The sequence below is a fragment of the Calidris pugnax genome, unplaced genomic scaffold, assembly GCF_001431845.1.
Source record: "Calidris pugnax isolate Ruff unplaced genomic scaffold, ASM143184v1 scaffold20, whole genome shotgun sequence".
Taxonomy (NCBI): Eukaryota; Metazoa; Chordata; class Aves; order Charadriiformes; family Scolopacidae; genus Calidris; species Calidris pugnax.
The window spans coordinates 14,090,030-14,104,952 of record NW_015094510.1 but is presented as its reverse complement, the minus strand read 5'-3'; the positions used below and the strand labels follow the sequence as shown (position 1 = coordinate 14,104,952).

Sequence of the window (14,923 nt, the reverse complement as noted above, 5' to 3'; positions counted from 1 at the left end):
AAGACCTGATGAAAGCCCCACAGTAAATCTATGGGCAGAGCTATGCGCAGAATTATCTCCTCCTGATTCTACGGGACAATGCTTCAGTACAGGTTTAACAAAAAATACGTGACATGAGAAAGCAGCATGTTATAAACAATTTTTAGAATTCAGAATATAACACATTCACAGCCTTTGTATTTAGTAATTACTTACTTCTGTTCTTCCTTGATTTCTGCAAAAGAAAATATTTAATGTTTTAGTTTCCATAATCTAATTCCACAAGTTTAGCTTCCCTTTTTTTTTATTTCTATTTTTCCCTTCCTATTTTTTTAAATTAATAAGCAAATTCAAATTCTAGTTTTGTTACTCATCTTCACTCCTGAGCTGCTCAGATTTTTTGTTATGCTGATGCCCAAGAATAAATGGGTAAAGTCAGCAGGTGAGAACAGAAGCAGCAGAATAGCACATGTAAGTTAAAGAACATTCTCAAGTTAGTTGTGCATATTTCTTGGGTTTAAGAAATCAAACATCATGTAAAGGGATACAGCCACTCCCCAGTATAATTTCATATAATTTATATTCATCATCACTATACAATAAAGTAACATTCAGGTATCACAGAAATATGCACAGTGTTTGCAAGAAACAGGATTATGTATTATAAGACATGCAACATAATCTGTTTTACTGCAGGTAACTTCTAAGAATTGCAACCAATAAAGGTACAGTAAAGGCTTACTTGGCAATCCTTAGTTTTCCCACTTCACCTCTTCCTGAAGCTTTATTCCACTGTTGTGACAAGTATTTGGGGACCTAAGAAAAGAAGACAGATTTCAAGAAAAAACAGATTTTAGAATTCTATATAAATTGTGTATGTGTACATACTTTAAGTGCATTTACCCTGATCACTTCAGAATACAGTATGAGGTAAATTATAGTAGACAATATAGATCCATAAAAGGGTTTGGGTTGGAAGGGATCTTTAAAGGTCATCTAGTCCAAACCCCCTGCAATGAGCAGGGGCATCTTCAACTAGATCAGGTTGCTCAGAGCACCATCCAACCTGACCTCAAATGTTTTCAGAGATGGGGCATCTATCACCTCTCTGGGCAACCTGTTCCAGAGTCTCACCACCCTCATTGTAAAAAATTTCTTCCATATATCTAGTCTAAATCAACCCACTTTTGGTTTAAAACCATTGTCCCTTGTCCTAGTGCAACAGGCCCCACTAAAATTCTGACCCCATCTTTCTTATAAGCTCCCCTTAACTACTGAAAGGCTGCCATAAGGGCTCCCCGGTGCCTTCTCCTCTCCAGGCTGAACAAGCCCAACTCTCTCAGCCTGTCCTCATATAAGAGGTGCTCCAGCCCTCTGATCATCTTCGTGGACCTCCTCCGGACCCAGTCCAAGAGGTCCACCTCTTTCCTGTGCTGAGAGCCCCACAGCTGGACACAGTACTCCAGGTGGGGTCTCACCAGAGCAGAGCAGAGGTGCAGAACCACCTCCCTCAACCTGCTGGCCATGCTTCTTTTGACACAGCCCATGATACAGTTGGCTTTCTGGGCTGTGAGCACACAATGTCAGCTCAGGTCCAGTTCTTCATCCACCAGTACCCCCAAGTCCTTCTCCGCAGGGCTGCTCTCAATCCTTTCATCCCCCAGCCTGTCTTGATACCAGGAGTTGCCCCAGCCCAAACGCAGGACCCTGCACTTGGCCTTGTTGAACCTCATGAGGTTCACACGGGCCCACTTCTCAAGCTGCTATATATATATTCTGTTACAAAGAGCAAAAAGAATAATGTAGCACAAAAACAAGGCCAGTGGGGAGTCCCAAATTCCCCAAATGAGGCAAAAATCTTATAACACCTTGAACTTCAAATACTATTATCCAATCATGAAAGGCAAAAAAAGATCAGCATCATATTCTTAAAATCATTACCCCAATGATTTTATCAGGTAAAACTATACTATACTATACTATACATTAGGAATTATCATCTCTCCAGGGAAAAAAAACCAAACAACCAAGCACAATGATAAGAAGTTAGGCAATTACAACTCAGAGACCAAAAGGTGCTGTGAAGGAAAGGCTTAGGTTTCGGAAACCTCAGACACATCGAGGAGCAAACTGCAGCGCTGCTCCCACCAGCTGTCCACTTCTCCAACCGCAGGACTACCCTAGGCAGATCTACCTCCCATCACCCATTTCCACCCCTCCACCACATCGGGAAAAGTCCTTGTGCAGCTGGTCAGCATATAGGAAAAGCAGACTGATCTGGCTGGGGGGTGTGGGGGACTTCTGTGCTTTAGCTGTGCTGATTTCGTATTTAGCAACAAAACGGAACAACCCAACCAGCTCCACAACTCATTTCCCCAAACGGCTGCACAAAGCAGAGGTCAGTGGAGGGACTGGAACCAGCAGCCCTGCTTAACCTGATACACCCAAGGAATAAAACATCCTCCAGTGTCGCTGACTTGCCTACACACAAATTCCTTTAGTTACAAAGGTTTTGGTATCTGCAGCATCGGGTGACCTGGGCTCATAACAGACAGTAAAGGTGCCTATGTAACCAACCAACAAGCCGGAAGCTGGCTTTCCAGGACCCGTTTTTCCTCTTTTCCCAACAATGCAGCATTAGCTGAAATCACAGCCTGCCTCTCCACTCTCTGGCCAAAAATGTACCCCCTAGTTACTGTCAGGTCAACTAGACCCCAGCAAGTGGCACTTCCATGGCCAGCCTCAGGGCCTTGCTGCTGCTACAGTACCGCATGCTCACGCTCCTCAGACTCCCAGATGTGTCCCAGATGTGATGATGCATGCAGGCCTGTGTGCAGCAGTAACAGCACCTCTTTTTTCCTGGAGAGAGTAAAACCAGGAGAAGATGTCCAGTGCTCAGCAGAGTTACCCTGGTTCTCCTTAAAGACCAGGCAAGCTTAAAGATGACAAACAACAAATTTATTCTATGGAACCAAAAGGTTAAGTGTTTGTTGTGATATATGATGCTATCGCTGATGAGACATTGGAATGGGCTGCCCAGGGAGGTGGTTGAGGCACCATCCCTGGAGGTGTTCAAAAGACAGGTTGATGTAGTGCTGGGAGGTATGGTTTAGTGATGGTGATGCTCCTTGTTTGTTGTGTGGGTGTCTATTTTTGTCAGTTAGGTTGACGGTTGGACAAGATGATCTTTAAGGTCCCTTCCAACCTAGAAGATTCTGTGATTCTGAAAATTTATTATGAGTGCACAGCTCCCCAGGACTTCAAAAGCCCTGCCCCAAGAGCTCCCAGTTCAGCCCAAATGTCCATGCATCCAACCCTGGTGAGTCACTTCAAGCTCCAGAGGAACAAGGAACTTTTGTTATCTTCTCTGCTCCACCGGATGGCATCAGTTCTAGCCATGTCTACCTTTCCTTGCAAGAAGCCAGCTCAATCCATTATAAGCAATGGTTTGCAGATCACAGGTTTTATCCCCACCGTTCAGCAATTATGACTGTCTTTCTTATGATGGCTTTTTATACAGACTGAACATGACACATTAGTACAACAAATGGGAGATTGGAGCAATTTCCCCCCTACACACAAGCTATTAGACGTAGAAGTACCCTGGCACATCAATAGATGGAATACAGACCCGAGGCAGTAAGGACTACCTCACATCTGATTATTTAACTGTAAGATGTTCAAGTGATATGGAAATTACAGATTTTTTTCAAAAGGAAATAGCTGAAAGCAGTCTTATAGAAGCTACTGCTTCCTATAAACCCCTTTCTTTCTAATAAAGATGCAACAGTCACTGGGAGAACATCATCTTAAAGACCTACAGTTGTCTCAGCGTCTAGCAAAACAGTGACTTGCACATGGAAAAATCATTTACTGTTCCAGTGCCACATACTAAAGAAGTATTCAGGTACAGGAATTTTATATCTTTTTTCTTCATATGCTCATGACACATCAGGACAAATCTATGTTGTTTAATTTTGCAGCAATATTCTTTACTGGTACAGTAAAGTTTATTCTGGCTCACACAATTCACAGCTACTGAAAACATCTGTGCCCACATAGAAAAATGGTGTGAGACTCAGCCAGTGAGAAAAAGAAATGTACTAAGCTATGCCTGTGGCATTTTCTGTTTCAAGCAGCAAACGCGCACTTTGTAGTCTGATTTTTGTCTTGCATGGAATAAAACTAAGCCAAGTTTCGCTGCAAAGCTGAAGAGATGAAGAGCCTGCTCCAGGTTGCTGACAAACAGCAACCTGCTAGCTTCCAAAAACTCAAATGAACTTAACACTAACCTTTCTTCAAAAAAAATAATGAGAAAACATCTTGGTACCGGTGCTTGGCACTTTCCTTTCGTCTCACAACACGCCATAAAGTACTGTGGAATAGCTAAAAAATCCAGTTGTCCTCCAACTGCTCAGCCAAACTAAGTGTCAGTCCAGGTTTCCATAAAGTTCTAACACTGGGTCAAAAATGCCACAAATGCACAACAGAAAGCCATGAAATGGCATAATTGATATATATTTTTTCCACAGTTTTCAAAGTGGTAATTTTCTACGGCAGATTTTGTGCCAATCAGATATCATTTTCTTTCTAAGGCCAAGATAAATGCTATGACATGTGCCCAAGGTGATTCAATAGAAATATTATTATGTGCTCGCACCTAATCTGTATCTAATTTATACTGCCAGGTAATAAGGTAGACACACATTCAGTGTGAGTGGACAAGGAGTGAAGGACTCTCATGCTGTTAAAATCACTGACTTGGTATTTAATAGAATCAGACAGGGAATTTATTCAGATTAAGAGGTTGCAGATCAATCATACTTCTTTCAGCTGCATAGTAACAGTCTCAAAGAGCGCAATTAATCATCTCTCTGCTGGCCTATCTGCAGTCAAGGGCTACGCAGAGAAGGAGAAAGGGTTACAAAGGACTGTGATCAAAGGATTACTTCTAACTATACACAGATACTTTACTTAAAACTAGATGACACTCTCAAAACCATGTGCTAAACTCTGTAGATCCACTCGAATGGCATAAACAGCCACAGAAATGATTAAATAAAATCTTACACACTGTAGACATCTTAATTTGCTACTTTCTTTTAACTTCAGCATAATAAAAGTTTAACTTACAGTCAGTTTTCAAACTCTTAAAACTCCTTGAAAGAACGTACAGGAAACAAGAGTGACCTGCTTTTACAGAACAGACTTTTCAAAGATCCCACAGTAGGATTTTGAAAAATGCTTACCCACAGAAAGACTGAGTGTGGACAGGGTACTGATGATACTGCAAGGCTACTGAATGTTTTTAAGACAAGTGGCCTTTATTCTGGGATTTGTAGGTAAAACCACCCTTCTCTCCAAAAAATCATACAATTTAATCACGAGAAGAAATCTGACGTATTAAGTAGCATCACTTCAAGGCCTCTTCATGCTGCTGTTTTCTTCTTGCTACTCACATTACACAAACACCTGGGCTCCAGGACACAAGGCAGCCTGCAGTTACTCTACAACCTGAGGCCCCCTGCTCCACACATCTTTTAGTTTCTTCACAGCTTCCTCTCTGCCTTTAGAACAAAACGCACAAGCAGACTGTATCTGTAACAAACTACTTCCAATTTTCTGGATGAAATTAAATTAGCTCTTTATATAGCAATCCATTCGCAGTACGTGCATCAGAAACTAAGTGGGGCTGATGTCCGCTTCTAGGTTTTTGTTTTCCTTTGAACATACAAAAAAGAAATTATATAAAGATACCATCTTTCTAAATATAGAACAATGCAGCATATTAAATGAAAAAATCAACCCACCACACAGAAAACAAGAAATTAACAATTCTAATGGCTAACACTACATGTGCTTCACTTTGCCACAAGTACATAATCAACAGTTCTTACAATATTTCCCTATGTTAGCTTTCACTGAAAACACATTACAAATTATTTCACTTGCTCTCTGGGTTTGTATTAAAGTGACTCAGTTGATTTGTGGTACCTCCTCTTACTGCTTATGCTTCTAAAATACTCATCACTACATTTTTTATTGCCTGTTAAGTAGTCTCTCTGGAATACTTCCTGTGCTAGCATAATACGTGCTAAAAGGAAATTAAATCAGCCAGTTTTTTTTTTATTCTAACAGAACTGATTGCCCTCTTTCCCTCAAAGGAAGGATAAATTCAGCCTCATTATCCAAGCTAGTGAAGATAAAAAATACAGGTGCTACACACTGTCATGCATCCGAGTGTGTTGAAGGTCCTAGTAACAAGGATGCCTGTTTCCAAGTTCAGGTCTGAAGGAATTCAAAGGATAAAATCCTGTACGTCCCTTGCCATGGTCTATCAATGTTAGCAACTTTGTAATTTTTTTTTTAATTATCATTATTATACAAGAAGACAGACAAATTACAAGTTCAGATCATGTGCGTGAAGCTTTACATTAACAGTTACTTGGAAGAGTAAAATGTAAGCATTCCTTCTAGTTGGGTTTTCTCATTAAACAAAGCAGCACTCTGTACTCACCAAGTGCCATCAACTGTAAGCACAGAAGTGCCCGAAAATTCCTGACTCACTTCAAGAAACACCGAACTGTATCAGACTAAAGGACAAGCACGTTCACTGTCCTGTCTCCAAATGCAGGCAACAGTGGATACTTCAGGAAAAACAGGAGAACATCAGAAGAAAAGGTATTTCCCCAGCATGGTCTTCTAATTTCTAGGATCTTTTATTCAGCAGTGTTGGGGTACAGAAGTATATTCATTTTTAATCTCTTAATACAATTTTCTTGCCTGAATTTGCCTACTGGCTTTTTGAACTTCTGCAAAGTTTTGACAGTTACAACTTTCTATTGCAACAAGTTCCAAAATATAACTACACATTGTGCAAAATGGTAACTGCTTTGCTTGCTCTGAGCCCTGTCATATGAGTTAATCTGACACACCCCTAATTCTCGACCTGATTCTCCCCTGTTCACTTCTTCCTCATCCACCTGTGACATCACTCATTACTTCAGACCTCTATAAGATTTCCAAATAAATCCTCTTGCCAGCCTGAAAGGTAACAATGTATTTAGGAGTTCCCTCCACAGTCACCACTTCTTGTTCCCCAGATCATCCCTGGTGCTCTCCTCTGTACTGTTTCTAGGTTCACTGTGCCCTTTCCACGAGGGGGAAGATGAGATCAGAACTACACACAGCATTCCAGGTACGGGCAATACGATGGCACAATAATGTTTTCTCTTTCGTTGTCTGTATCTTTTGTAATCATGCCCAATGCTGAATCTGCTTATTTGACATGACACTCTAACAGAGTTATCTACATCTGCTGAAAACTTAAACCTCCTCCTGAATGACAACAGCCAGCAGAGACCCAACTGCTGTGTACGTATAATTAGAATAATTATTCTCTATCCACGACAGATTGGATTTTTCAGCTCTCAATTTCATCTGCCATTGTATCATCCTGCCACTCAGTGTATCAGGATATACTTCTGCAGCTTTCTGCAGTCAGCTTTCATTCTTACTGTGCTGGATAAGCTATTACCTAGTTGTAATATGTAATAACCTAGCACTAGGCAGCGTTTGTCATGGTTTTATGAAACCAGGCATTCAGGTGTCAGTCTAGAAGAGGAAGCCAGATGCAGTGACCTCCCCACCACCAGAAATTTTGGACTGCAAAGCAAGTCTGAAATTCCTCACCATTTCCAAGGGCCACAATAAGATGTTTGGTAGTTGAATTACGAATGTGCCACACCATCTCACCACTCAAGATCACTATATGGGTACTACCCTGTCCCCTCAGGTTCTTTCAAGTTGATGGTCTGAGCCTGTTCCTTCCGCCCCTGAAGGAGGAAGAGGAGGCTACTGCTTCTCCCCAGGCAGAACAAATGCAGATACAGAAAACGGGGGCACATCCACAGGGGACGAGAAAGGGGCCAGGGCACTCACTCCCCCATTGGCTGTGAACGTCCTGTTCCCCAAGCCCAGGCTTGCTGTTGCCAGCAGAAGCAGCTGAGCCATCTTGATAGGAAGACCCTCCACAGAACAGAGCTGATATGTTGGCAGTGACGGCCTGGTTTGCAGCTGCAGATGTGAGTGTGGCCCTGCACCATGCAGGTGCCCGGGATTGATTTGATGGGCTTTATATCTGAAGGGAGCCTAGAGAAGAGCTGGAGAGGGACTCTGTCAGGAAGTGTAGAGACAGGACAAGGGGTAACGGTTTTAAATTGGAAGAGGGGAAATTTAGATTAGATATTAGGAAGAAGTTCTTTACTGTGAGGGTGGTGAGACACTGGAACAGGTTGCCCAGGGACATTGTGGATGCCCCATCCCTGGAAGTGTTCAAGGCCAGGCTGGATGGGGCTTTGAGCAACCTGCTCTAGTGGGAGGTGTCCCTGCCCATGGCAGGGGGGTTGGAACTCCATGATCTTTGAGGTCCCTTCCAACTCTAACTTCTATATCTTTTGACAGTACCTTCACTATAGCTCTACTTCTCTAGCACCAAAGTGAGGTGTAGTGACAAGACACAGACACCTATTTTTGGTGTGTGGTTTTGCTTTTTTTTTCTTTTTCAGCAGGATGCAAATTCGGCAGCGCTCAAACCTCCTCCAACTCCCAGAGTTGAGAGAAAATAAGTTACGCTGCCATGTTTGTTACCCCTAAGAAAGCAGGAGCCAAGGAGAGCTGCCGGGTAACCCCGTTTTCCCTGCGGGGTTCCCTTTACCGCAGCAGCCGCCATCGCTCGCTGCTCGCCCAACCCCCGAGCCCACCAGAAGCGGAACGGGGGCACGGGCTGCCGCGGGGACACCGGGCAGGCCCGACGCGGGCCACCCGGGCCTAACACCGCGGGCCGACTCCTCCCGAGCCCCAGGCTCGGCCTCGCTCCGTGGGATCCGTCGGCCGCCGGCAGGCCGGGGACGGGAGGAGAAGGGAGGGGAGGCCCGGCCACCACAGGCCGCGCCGGGCCAGGCCCGAGAGCGCGGCGGCGGCTTCTCACCTTCACCAGCCACATGCCCGTGTTCTGCTTGGCCCCGGTAAGGTCCAGCTCGCCCTTCTCGCTCATGGCTGTGCAGGTGGCCGGGACTCAGGCGGAGGACGGTGCTGGCGCTTCCTGCTCCCCGGCGGCCGCTGTACCCGCCCGGACCCGCACGGCAGCGCACCACCGGCAGACGGCGGCCCGCGGCGGACAAACCTCCTCCGCTCTCGGAGCGCGGCGGGGGAAGGGCGGGACGGTGGGCCCTTGCTGTGAGAGACTCGGGTTCGAATCCCGGTCTCGGCGATGGAGCGGGCTCGGGGAGGCCTCCATACGGTGGCCACAAAAAGTTATTCGCTCCTGTACGGGAGGAGTTATCCCGGAGTGCTGGAGAACGGCAACAGCATTCAAAATGATCTAGAGAAACTGGAGGAGCGGTCTGGAGGGAGGAGACACTGCCACGACAGGGCTCTCTTGTGTGGGCGGGAAATGGTGGGCTGGGGAGCAGCTCTGAGGGAAGGGGTCAAAGCATCACAGTGTGCCCAAATGTCACAAAAGGTGAGGGGAAAAATAAAAAAGAGCAGACGAATCGTTTACCATGGTTAAACAGGGAAGAATTAGGCTTAGCTTTCCACAAAGGAAGCTCATGGTGAAGGGTTGGAACAGGCTGTCTGAAGATTGGATGGTGTCTCAGACACTGAAAATGTGTCGGCAGAGAGCAGGCGTCTGCTAGTTTTGCTTTGAGACGAGGGGACTGGGCTTAGATAACCTCTCTAAGTCCCTATTTTATGACTCTGTCCTTGTTGGCGGGGAAGTTTTCCTAACCCCTAGACTGTTTCCCCTGTTGCAGTTTAAGCTCATTATTTCTTTTCTCTCCACTGTGGACGTGGAAAGCATTTTATTACCTTCCTCTCTGCAGTTTTACTTTATCCCTTCACTGAGATGTATCTCTTCGGTTTGTCTCCACTTAAACCAAACAACCTCACTTCATTCAATTATGTCTCATAGGTCATATTTTCTAGACCCCTGCTCATGCCTGTTCCTCTCTGAATTCTCCCCACTGCATCCTCCCTGAAGTCTGGTTGCACAACAGTGAAGGTCGTACTCCATCTGAGACTCCACCAGCAGCAAGCAGGTACAATTTGCAAGACATCACTCATCTGGCTTGCAGAAACTGGTCTCGGTATTACATCTCAGATACGATAGCCTGCCTTTCTAATTATAGGCAAGAATCTAGGTAACCAAGGAGGTCAATGCTTTTATGCACATCTATCTGAAGCAACAGCAGCTAACATTGGACTATTCTGACTAGGATTAATTACATTTGAAAATTACTTTTGTTTTTACATTGGGACTGTACATGTACTGCAGAACTGAGCTGGAAAGGTGGGTGAAGCTTGTACTGTTAGTCAGCTTCCACTAAAAATTCAGATTTCATTAAGACAACTTTTCTCAGACACAGCAGAGGCATATCCTCAAATGCTAACAAAAATGAGAGTAGATGCATCTTAACGGCACTAAAAACAGACACGATTCCTGAGACATTGCGACTCCAAAATATTACAGGTCTAAGACCCTTAGGTTCTGGTCAACTGGATGGATCTACATAGAAAAACATTTTACAGTTTGCTTTTGAGTCCTGCTCCACTGATTCTCTGTGCTGTACATGGGACAGATTATTCCTGGGGTCTCTTTGAGAACAAGCCAGTGAATTTCCTCTAAGAGAAAACTAGAGCATGGCTGACTATCCAAGAAGGTATGGATGCAGCCATGTCTCACCTCGCTGTCTGTAGCACAGTGCTCCAGCATAACTCCAAGAAACACTACACCCTTGACCACAACCAAAAGCTCTCAGGCCGTTTTTCAGGATATGTGCTGTTCATCACCCTGCTATAAAACAACTTGGTCATGGGTTTGGCAGAAATGAGGAGCTCAGTATATGGTTTTCCTAGAATCACAGAAGCACAAGATGGTTTAGGCTGGAAGGGACCTTCAAAGATCATTCAGTCCAACCCCCCTGTCATGGGCAGGGACACCTCCCACTAGAGCAGGTTGCTCAAAGCTCCACCCAACCTGGCCTTGAACATTTCCAGGGATGGGGCATCCACAACTTCTCTGGGCAACCTGTTCCAGTGCCTTACCACCCTCGTGTTGAAGAACTTCTTCCTTATATCTAAACTAAATCTAACCTCTTTTAGTTTAAAGCCATTACCCCCTGTCCTATTGCTATAGGTCCTGGATGAAAAGTCCCTAACCCCACCTTTCCTGTAGACCCCATTCAGGTACTGGAAGGCTGCTATAAAGTCTCCATGGAGCCTTCTCCAGGCTGAACAACCCCAACACCTTCAGCTTGTTTTCATAGGAAGGTTTTCCATCCCTCTAATAATTTTTGTGTCCCTTCTCTGGACCCAGTCCAACAGGTCTATGTCTGTCTCGTGCTGTGGACCCCAGAGCTGAATACAGTAGCCCAGGTGGGTTCTCAAATTTTCCCATGGGAATTCCCATTGAATTAATAACAAAGTTGTCCCTCTACCACTGCTCGCAGCTGAGTCTACATGCTTATATCATTCCCGCCACTCCTTTTAAAAAAGAAACAAAGTGGTGGAATGGCTGTTTCTAACAGGAATGACATTTTTAGCGAGGTGGCATCGCGGCAGGTCCGAACGAGCCTGCACTTCACCAGATGGGCAATCGAAGGAGAGAAGCTCCGCTTACAAGTGGCCTGGCTGCAGGCAACAGCAGTGTGGCTGACCACCTTGGGACTCCTTAGAGAAGGAACCCAGGAGGAACCATCACTCCTATTCCAGGCGTAAATGACAATAGCAAAAACCTCTGTAAAAGCCTGGCAATTGGGGTGGCTCAGCTGGCAACCCTGAGGGGAAGGCGGCCAGGCAGAGATCTCTCCCGGCTCCCTCCAGGCAGCCTCTCCAGACCTGTTTCCATGGAAACTGAATTTAAAGGGACAACAAGCAGGAAAAGAGCGCATTTTCATTAATTCCTCATTTAAAATCTCAACCTTCTGTTTGCCAGGGACACATTTAGCACCACAGAGGAGGATCTGGGGGCCAGCTGCAGAACTGTGTGTTAGTCACCCATTTTCTTCTTGCTTGTACGGAAACAGATGTTGTGTCTGAGGAGATAGATGGCCAAATTCAGACTTACAAAACCTTCCTCTCTACTCCCCCCGCCCCTCATCCAACTAGGTGAGATGAAGAGGCTGCAGTGCTGTCAGCAGCTGCACATGGTTTCTCTTCATTGGTTTTAGGAACGGGCTAATCTCTGCAGCCTGATGGTGCTGGTTGAAAACCAGCTCAGCAGAAGATGCAAAAGTCCTGATGTTGCCCTGTTAAAGCTGACAGGAGTTTTGCCATCAGGAACTCATGTGCTTCCCTCAAAGCCTGGCGAGGATGAGGGGAGATGTGCTTCTGGGAGCTGGTAATGGTCTGAGCCAAGATGTCAGTGATGGACAGTATTGAAAAAGTTTCACTGAAAACAATTCTCAGGAATCAAATGAAGTTTTTAGGGAAGAAGAGACCTACCAGCAAAGTGAATTGCACATGAGAGTGCTCAAACCACTCAGCTGTATCTTCTGTGGCGAAAACCTGCTTTATTGTTGGGTAATGCTAAAACGTGACATCTGGGAAGGCTCTTCAGCTCCTGACATGGTGTGTACATCTCCCCAGGTGTGTCCCCAGAGACAGCACTCACGCATGTTCTTGTCACCTTTTCATGACTCACTGATTCCTGCTGGAGGGAAGGAGACCTGGATGTGCAGGCAGAGATCTGGCCAGAAAGTCTGGAGGCCACATGCTTTCTTTTCCTGAGCCCCCCTAACAGCACCAAATGGAGGAACCCCCACAAGAGCGCTTGAAAATATCAGGATTCCTTTGCCCCAGCCTCACCAGTTTCAGTTGCAAGATGATTCAATGTATTTCTTACTCCCTTCCTGGCAGGAAGAAGTCATGGGATAACATTTTAGAAACATTGGAGGTCTTGATGAAAACTACATTTTCCCATATTTTTCCTGGCACAGAGAAACCCTTGGGGAAGTGAAGCAGGCTGTATAGAATGGAAATAAGATAGAGCACAAGATAATTAGTATATTATGAGCTAATACAACACAGAGATCTATATTGCTCTCTGTGCAGATGTCCCCAAACCTTCCACATTGGGTAAAGTAGCAGATGACAAACAGTTTTCACACACCAGATCAAACAAATCAACTATAATCACACTAAACTGCAAGCACTGAATTATATTAAGCAGGTGGATCCCAACTTGTATTTCAGTTTATAAGCAAGGCAGAACGCATGTGTGGAATTTTAATAAGAGGAACAAAATTTCCTACCCCAGAAGCATGACAACAGAGAAGAAGATCATTGCTTGAGCGACAGAAAAATGGAGTCACAGCTGTCTCTGGCTCCTTTTCACTGCTCTGCCAGCAATGAGTTTGCAGACCCCCTGTCTTTATTACTTTCCATGTGGTGAATGAGGGAGGAGAAGTCCGCACCTGGCACATGGCGAGGAGGGGAGGGACTGCAGCTCCTGGCTATGGTCCTGTGAAATCACATGAAGCACATGGAAGCTCCTTCCTGCCTGAACTGCTGCAGACACTTTGCATACACTACAGATGTGTCCAACCACAGGCTCTCCTTGCAAGACAAATCACACCACTGGGCCACAGGCTTCTCTTCCTGTGAAAGGCATTGGAGCATGGCCAACAAGACCCAACCCCCTCACTGTGCTTGTGCGGCTGGGGACACATAGGGGTGGGAAGAGTTTGGGAGAGACCACGAGGCTGCCCAGGTCATGCTGGCTGCTTGGCTGGCCTGAGAGCTGGGCAACCCTAAAAGCCAGAGGCCACAACCTCCTTCCTCTGGCCAGATGAGGCTTGGCCATTTTGCAGCCCAAAGCCTTGGATATCTAAGACCAAAGCATTCACTTAGAAGACCTCATTTTGGTGATTTCTTACTCTTTGTGGCAGGTGTCCTGGGGTATAGCTGGAGCACCCTTCTTTTCTGGCTGCTGTTGCTGAGCATGTTGCAGGACCACCACCTCCTTGTTGAGTCACACTTCACGTTTGATGGGAGCCCTTGGGATCTGCAACTGATTCCTGGTGGTTTTGGGATGTTTCCTCATCTTTAGGTTCCCAGATTTCAAGAACACTGTTCACTGGGAAACTGTGATGCTTCAAAAACCTGGTTTCACCTTTTGTCTTCTCTGTGGATGTTGTGACCCTCCCAATCTGTTTTCTAGCATTGCCATGTGCTGGATGAGCTGAGTGCTGCCCACATCTGGATGCTCCCTGAGTTCAGCTGTTTACATGCATCCCAGGAGCTGTGCTGGGCCAGCATATAGGGTCAAAACATATGGGTTTGGAGCTAGAGCTGAGATCTGCTGCTGAGCACAAAAGAAAGCTCCTGCAGAAGCTGGCTTTCACATGGAAGCATTGAGCCAGGAAGAAGACTGTTCCAAAATGAGCTAATGCTCTAACTTCATTCATTCCTGTCAGCCAGCCTCTTCATTAACAAATTAAGGTGAGCCGGGTGCTCGTTTTGGAAGAGGAAAACTAATGGAGTGATATTGTTTCAGAGCTGCTTGTCCTACTCTGTTACAAGTACTGCACAGCAGAACTTTGCTGGCCAGCGAGGGTTTCTCCTGCAGCCTGAATATCTGGTTTTTCAGCCAGCAGAGAACCCATGCCTTTACAAGTTGTGCTAGAATTAAATCTCAAAACTACCATTAGTTCTTGAACTACCAGGGCAAGCAGACAGCCCTTTGCTATCTTCAACTGTGGTCATAGAATCATAGGACCATAGAAGGATTCGGGTTGTAAGGGACCTTAAAGATCATGTAGTTTTGACCTGCCTGACACTACTAGACCAGGTTGCTCAAAGCCCCATCCACCCTGGCCTCCAACACTTCCAGGGATCAACCTACACACCAAAGTCCTTCTCCTCAGGGCTGCTCTCAATCCCT

At 45.4% G+C, this 14,923-nt stretch overlaps 1 protein-coding gene across 1 annotated transcript in view; it reads right to left on the bottom strand.

Moving 5' to 3' along the window:
* GTF2F2 (general transcription factor IIF subunit 2) overlaps positions 1 to 9,138 on the bottom strand; it is a 96,155-nt gene extending 87,017 nt beyond the window's left edge. Inside the window, exons 1-3 of the mRNA XM_014966198.1 lie at positions 8,969 to 9,138; positions 722 to 795; positions 196 to 214 (exon numbers count right to left, since the gene is read on the bottom strand). Coding sequence (XP_014821684.1) covers positions 196 to 214; positions 722 to 795; positions 8,969 to 9,034 — 159 coding nt within the window. The 5' untranslated portion in view covers positions 9,035 to 9,138. The remainder of the gene's footprint in view (positions 1 to 195; positions 215 to 721; positions 796 to 8,968) is intronic.
* Between the last annotated feature and the right edge of the window lie 5,785 nt (positions 9,139 to 14,923).